At 42.4% G+C, this 7740-nt stretch overlaps 1 protein-coding gene across 1 annotated transcript in view; it reads left to right on the top strand.

Annotated features, from left to right (window-relative positions):
* LOC123501186 (3'-5' RNA helicase YTHDC2-like) overlaps positions 1–7740 on the top strand; it is a 22975-nt gene that overhangs the window by 14554 nt on the left and 681 nt on the right. Inside the window, exons 2-5 of the mRNA XM_045249849.1 lie at positions 2244–2455; positions 3412–3539; positions 4939–5073; positions 5943–6131. Coding sequence (XP_045105784.1) covers positions 2244–2455; positions 3412–3539; positions 4939–5073; positions 5943–6131 — 664 coding nt within the window. The remainder of the gene's footprint in view (positions 1–2243; positions 2456–3411; positions 3540–4938; positions 5074–5942; positions 6132–7740) is intronic.

Below are 7740 nucleotides of genomic sequence, written 5' to 3'. Positions count from 1 at the left end.
ATTACTATGGAGGTTAGAGGAGGAGGGTGGCTTAAAAGGAAGCACATTGAGATGGATAGAAAATTATTTCAGGGGGAGAGAAATAAAGACGGTAGTTAAAGATATGAAGTCCAAGTGGAGAGCAGTAGAAAGCGGAGTGCCACAGGGGTCAGTATTGGCACCAATACTTTTCCTCATTTATATTAATGACATGCCAGAAAGAGTGAACAGCTACATAAATCTGTTTGCAGATGATACGAAACTGTGCAGAGTTATAAAGCAAAAAGAGGATTGTGAAATGCTGCAAGACCTAAATAAGATCTGGGAATGGAGTAAAAAGTGGGAAATGGAATTCAATGTGAACAAAAGCCATGTCATGGAAATGGGAAAGAGTGAAAGACGACCTGTAGGAATCTATAAGATGGGAGATGGAGTAGAACTGGAGAAAGTCAAAAGGAAAAGGACTTAGGAGTGACGATGGAAGAAAACAATCAACCAGTAAGCCATATTGATAGAATTTTTAGAGAAACATATAATTTGCTAAGGAATATTGGAGTAGCATTTCACTACATGGACAAAGAAATGATGAAGAAATTGATAAGTACTATAATAAGACCCAGATTGGAATATGCAGGAGTAGTGTGGACCCCTCATAAAAAGAAACATATAAGGAAATTGGAGAGACTACAAAAATGGCTACAAGAATGGTTCCAGAATTTGAAGGGATGACATATGAGGAGAGATTAAAGGCTATGGATCTACCAACCCTGGAACAGAGAAGGGAGAGAGGAGACCTGATACAAGTTTATAAATTGATCAACGGAATGGACCAAGTGGATAATGAAAAACTGATCCTGAGAGAAGAATATGACATCCGAAGCACAAGATTGCATAATAAAAAGCTGAGAAAAGGAAGATGTCTGAGGGATGTTAAAAAAATATAGTTTCCCGCAAAGATGTATTGAGACGTGGAACAATTTAAATGAAGAAGTAGTGTCTGCAACGAGTGTGCATACTTTTAAAGAAAAATTGGATAAGTGTAGATATGGAGACGGGGCCACACGAGCATAAAGCCCAGGCCCTGTAAAACTACAACTAGGTAAATACACACACACACACACACACACATTGGTTGTCGTGAGGGAGTATTTCATTGCCAAAGATAATTTTTCCAGTTGCATCAAAATCACCAAAACTAGTCAATGTCCTTGTTTGAAACCACTTTGCAGTCACCATCATCTGTTGGAAATCACACTAAACTTAATTATTCTCATCACACTGTTCTCACCCTAATCTGTTTGAAGTCACACTGTTCTCATGCTAATATGTTTGAAGTCACACTGTTCTCATCCTAATCTGTTTGAAGTCACACTGTTCTCATGCTAATCTGTTTGAAGTCACACTGTTCTCATCCTAATCTGTTTGAAGTCACACTGTTCTCATGCTAATCTGTTTGAAGTCACACTGTTCTCATCCTAATCTGTTTGAAGTCACACTGTTCTCACCCTAATATGTTTGAAGTCACACTGTTCTCATCCTAATCTGTTTGAAGTCACACTGTTATCACCCTTATCTGTCTGAAGTCACACTTGTCACCATAATCTGTTTGAAGTCACACTGTTCTTATGGCCATCTTGAATTTTCCACCCAAGAAATCTGATTCCCCTTCCCATCACACAGGGCCATTTCTAGCTTTGTGGGGGCCCTAGGCAAGATGTTGTTTGGGGGTGGGGGGGCCTAGATTTAAATTTTTCGTCGGAGTCCCTGGGTGACTTAGGAAATTAAAATTTTCCAAGCTACCCAGGGGGCCCTAGGCAATCGTCTTGTCCGCCTATAGCTAGAAACGGCCCTGCCGTCACATTTGGATTCCTGGATTTTTTTACTCAAGAAATCTGTTTTAGAGTATTTCAACCTTCAAGATTTCACCAAAAGAAGTATTGCCTTTCAGAACTCAACATGTCCTGAATGGAATACAATAACAAACGATGAAAGGACTGCTACTCCATATTATCCACTGCAACACTCCACTTAATGAAATACAATAAAAAACAATCAAACCATTACTACTCCACATCATCCACTTCAACACTCCACTGACCCATACACTCAAGCTTTTACCTTTGAATTCTGCCCTTAGTACTAAATTATACATGAAACAATATACTAATAATCACCAAAAACAAGTACATACTCCACATCACCATCCACTGTGACCTTCCACCTTCAACCTTCCACCTACTCCACCCATATGTTTCTCCCTGCAGTGCATGTGAGGGAGTGGATCTGCTTGGAGTGAGTGGGAAGAGCAGCCCAAAGGGGAGTGGAGGGCGTGGTGGTGGAGTGGTGGGGAGTGTGGAGGTGAACACAGAGGACAGGCGGGCCGTGGAGGCGTACCACCACTCCATCTCTGACGACGTGGTAGACTGTGACCTGCTCCACGCACTGTGCCTCAAGATCCACACTGATCAGCCACCTGGTGAGAGAGAGAGAGAGAGAGAGAGAGAGAGAGAGAGAGAGGATTGAGGGAGAAATGAATGGAGAGAGAGGATAGAGAGAGAGAGAGAGAGAGAGAGAGAGAGAGAGAGAGAGAGAGAGAGAGAGAGAGAGAGAGAGAGAGAGAGAGATGGGAAGTGAGGAAAGGCAATAGGGTAGAAAGGGCAAAGGAAATGTTAAAGGAATAGAGAGAGAGGGAGATAGAGATGGAAGGTGAGGGAAAAAGATTGGGATAGAGAGGGCAAAGGAAGACAGAAAGAGAAAGAGAGAGTGAGTGGGAGGGAGGATGTGGTGTTTGTATGTTTCAGAATGTTTGGATGGTTGTGGAAAGTTTTACTCCATGTTCAGGAATGTTCCACTTGGTTAGAAGCATCGCCTCACAGTGGCTGGACATAACAATCATCAGTGCGGTGGTGAATAGACTAACATTTTACCCTTCACCTAATACTTTACTTAATTACTTCATTTTATATCCTATCAAGATTGAAAACTGTTATATAGTTCAACAAACACTGCTTCATCTTTTGGTATAAACAATATTTGGCTGACTTGTGTAAATATTGAGTTGAAAGAGGAAATATAAATACTTTTCAAGGGAGGTTTAGGTCGCCTCAGACTCTGCACTGAGTGAGGAACAGGGCTGCCAACCCAAACACAGAGCTGGCTGATGTGCCTCATGAATGTAGTGTATCTTAACTACCAAAACTGTCCTTGAAAGTTAGAGTTGTACATTTTGACACAGTGGATGATATTATATGACTGGCAGCAGTTGGTGGCCCTGCACACTATGGAGGGATGCCTTGGGTGACCTGGGAATCAGATCACTATAGCAGCATCACTTGAGCCACACACACCACATATCATTCACTACACCACAGTTCAAGGGTAGTGTTGGGGGGCATTGTACACCTGACAATACAGCACTGTGCTAACTCACAGGTGCCATTCTGATCTTCCTGCCGGGGTACGACCACATCGTCACACTGAGGGACAAGATCATCACTGAGGAGAGACAGTACCTGCAGGGGGGGAAGTACTGCCTCTTCTGCCTCCACTCCAGCATGCAGGTGAGCCAGAGAGAGAGAGAGAGAGAGAGAGAGAGAGAGAGAGGAGAGAAAGATAGAATGAAGGTATTTGTGTGTGTAGAGAGAGAGAGTAACAGTGAAGGTATTTCTGTGTGTAGGGAGAAAGGGAGACAGAGAGTGACAAAGAAGAAAGAAAAAGTAAAGGAGACAATAGGAGATAGAATGAAGATACCTGTGTGTATGTGTGTGTGTGTAGAGAGAGAGAGAGAGAGAGAGATAGCACTACAAGGAAGGCATGTTCTTTTTGAGGATTACTGTTACTAAAGGTTTGGCCACACTGCTTGTGATTTATGGGGAGGCTAGAGGATAGTGGGATGCCTAACAGGGAGAGGCAAGCAGTGCAGTGTCTGCATTGAAAGAGGGAAAATTAACCAGGAAGTCAGTCGTTTAGATGCTGGTCACACCCACTCAGTGCAATCAGTGTCAATGTCAAAACTTTCACATTGCTTCTAAGACAGTGTTGCTGAAAGTATATGACCTGGATGTTGGCAGATCTTGCTGGATTCATGACTAACAAGCCTCAAGAAAGACAAGCTGAATTTGACAATGAATACTGCTAAGCTCACATGTACAACCTACAGCTACCCCTCCCTAATCCCTCCACACTACTCATGTCTTGAGCCAGCGTAGGTGCAGATGTTGATCCACATAGTAGGTGATTTTGGAGGGAACTTGCTGTCTGCATTTGGTATGGCCACTCATATTAGATAGATAACTCATATTTGTTTTCACCTCTGACCCATTAGGCATACCACTGCCCTCCTTGACAATTGCATGCAGTATGGCCACAACCTAACATCTGTTGCTAGAAAAGAACAGTAAAGGTTAAGATTAAGATATTTGGATGTAGAGAGAAAGAGAGAGAAGGAAGTGGTATTCTTTCATTACTTCTCTTTCTTGTTGGGCTTCAAAGACTCTGCTAGCTTTCCATTCAGTGACAGAAGAGTAACTGTTTCTCTCCTCCTCTGCCTCAGACACCCTGCCATTCTTCCCTTACATTGACAAGAATAATCATAATTTCTCTTCTCTCCCCCTGCCTCACACACCCTGCCAGTCTTCCCTTACAGTGACTTAAGAATAACCATCATTTCTCTCTCTCTTTCCCTCCCTCAAACACCCTGCCAGCTTTTCTATCCAGTGACAAGAATAACCATCATCTCTCTCTCTCTTCCCCTGCCTCAGACACCCTGCCAGTCTTCCCTTACAATGACATATGAATAACTATCATTTCTCTCTTTCCCTGCCTCAAACACCCTGCCAGCATTCCCTTACATAAGAATCACCATCATTTCTCTCTTTCCCTCAAACACCCTGCCAGCCTTCCCTTACATAAGAACCACCATCATTTCTCTCTCCTGTCATGCATTCTCCCCGCCCACAGTCCAGCGACCAGAAGAGAGTCTTCCGCCCTTCCCCGACAGGCGTTCGCAAGATCATTCTCTCCACCAACATCGCTGAGACAAGTGTGACGATCAATGACGTTGTGTATGTGGTTGACAGCGGCAAGGTGAAGGAGGTGAGTGGATGAGTGGATGATGGATGGGGAAGAGGGATCAGAGGAGAGTGGATGATGGATGGGGAAGAGGGATCAGAGAAGGTGGGAGAGAGAGAGAGAGAGATTAGCTGAGGAAGAGGAATAAGAAAGGAGTTAGAAGAGAGAGAGAGAAAGAGAGAGAAAAATAAACAAGGAAGAGAAGGAAGAACAGGGTTGAAGAATGAAGTGGATATGGAGGAGGTAAAGGAGATGGAAAGTTTGATGAACAAGAATGACGGGAAGAAGAAAGGAGGAGAAAGAAGAGAAAGAGGAGGAGGAGGAAGAGTGAGATAAATTAAATAGGAGGAAGAGGAATTGGTAAAAGAGGAGGAGAAAGAGGGAGTGATAAAATGTGGAAGAAGAGGAATTGATAAAAGAGAAAGAAGAAAGAAGAGGGATTGGTAAAAAGGGAGGAAGAAGTGGAATTGATAGAAGAAGAGAAGGAGAAAGAGAAATTAATAAAAGAAGAGAAGGAAGAGGAGGAGGAAGAGGAACTTATTAAAGAAGAGGAGGAGAAGGAGGAGGAGGAACTGGTAAAAGAAGAGAAGAAGGGAAAGGAATTGATAACAGAAGAGAAGAAGGAGGAGGAGGAAGATGAATTGATAAAAGAGGAGGAGGAGAAAGAGAGAGACAGGGAATGCAGTGACAAAGAACAATAACTACTATCCTCTTTCACTCTGTTGGTTTGTTATAGATTACAGAGAGAGAGAGAGAGAGAGAAGTTTAAATGGTGTTCCTCCCTCTCCTGTACCAGCTAAGTTTCTTCCCAGTGATGATAAACATGCTCTTCCCTTACAAAGACTACTAGTGTCCTGTTCCACTCAGCCAGTCACCCCCCCCCCCCCTGGCAGGTGAGCTACGACTCGATGGTGGGTGTGTCGTGCCTGCGGTCAGTGTGGATATCTCAAGCCTCCAGCCAGCAGAGGAGGGGACGTGCCGGTCGCTGTCAGCCCGGCATCTGCTATCACCTCTTCTCTAGGAGTCGGTATGCAGCATTGCAGCTCTACCAGACTCCAGAGATTCTGCGCACTCCTCTCCAGGTCTGTGTGTGTGTGTGTGTGTGTGTGTGTGTGTGTGTGTGTGTGTGTGTGTGTGTGTGTTTACCTAGTTGTATTGTATTATAGGGTTTGAGTGATGTCTATAATGACCTGTCTCCATATCTAATTTTATCAAACTTTTCCTTGAATATGTGCTCACTTCTACTGTTACAGTCTCTTCACTCAATCTGTTCTAGATGTCCACCATCCTATATGGAAAACTAAGCTTTTTAATGTGCCTCAAACATTGGTTTTACATTATCTTCTTAGTGTCCTCTTGTCCATCTATCTCCATCTTCATTCAGTGATACCAGGTGTGTGTGTGTGTGTGTGTGTTGACATCTTTTCTACAAGCACTCTTCTTCAGCCTCTCTCCATGTCCTTGTGTATTACATGGATTCCAAACCATCATCTCGTTCCAATCCATCCTCTCCATTTCCTCGTATGTTTTACTTGTTGTAACCAAGTCTCTCCTATCTCTCCTTTTCCCCATGGTTGGTAGATGTAAACTTACCAATCACTTCACGTGTTAAGTCCATGATATTTGGTACCATCGTTGCTGCTCTCTGGACTCTCTCTAACTTCCTTATATCCTTTCTTGTAGGACAACACTAAAGCTGCATATTTCAGTCTAGTCTAATCAGTGATATAATTACAAAAGCCAGCCTTTTTCTTCTCAACAAGTTATAGGTTTCTCCTGTAATGTTACTAATGTGTTTCTCAAATGTCAAATTCTCAGTCACTGTAACACCTACATACTTCACCTCTTCTGCTCCACTCAGTCCTTCACTATTCAACAGTTATTTTTTTTTTTACTTTTCACTTTATTTTCCAAATTCTGTTACTTTACATTTTTTTTAAATTGAATCCCATTTAACATCTATGACTTGACATCTTGTTCTGATCTTCCTACAAAACTCCACAATCCTCTTTACTCTCCACTTTACCTATAACTTTCCTCCACGATGATTCCTGATCTTTTACCTCTGTTTTCATCTCAATATTAGACAAGAAATTTTTTACCCATCTCAGCAGGCCACCCCTCAGCCCACCATTATGCTCCATCTCCCATAGTAATTTTCTGTGTGGCATTTTATCAAAGGCTTTCATCAGGTCTAAATAAACATAACTTACCCAACCATCACAGGATTGAGTCAGCTTGCAGTGTTCTGTCTTGTATAGCAAATTTGTCATATCTTTCTTTAAAGAAATGAATATTGTTGTTGTTGTTGTTGTTGTTGTTGTTGTTGTTGTTAGGGCTACAAATATAAAGAGATGAATGTTCCTTGCACACTTGGATTTGTCAGTCAGTTCTTTCCTTCAGCTGATTGTCAAGGTAAACCATATTTCTTCACAGCTTTCTTCACTTTTTCTGTACAATTTATTCCTCATGGTGTTAATTGTGATTATATCTTTCTGTCTCTCATTCTCTTTCATACTACCTGTCCAGTTCTCTCTCTCTCTCTCTCTCTCTCTCTCTCTCTCTCTCTCTCTCTCTCTCTCTCTCTCTCTCTCTCTCTCTCTCTCTCTCTCTCTCTCTCATCCTATCCTACCAGTCCTGTGTTTTCTTTGGTATGTTTTAGTTTTACACACATGAGAAGAACACAGTCTT

This window comes from Portunus trituberculatus, chromosome 2, assembly GCF_017591435.1.
Source record: "Portunus trituberculatus isolate SZX2019 chromosome 2, ASM1759143v1, whole genome shotgun sequence".
NCBI classification, from domain to species: domain Eukaryota; kingdom Metazoa; phylum Arthropoda; class Malacostraca; order Decapoda; family Portunidae; genus Portunus; species Portunus trituberculatus.
Note: the sequence above shows the minus strand (reverse complement) of the source record. Positions and strands in the feature narration are given on the sequence as shown.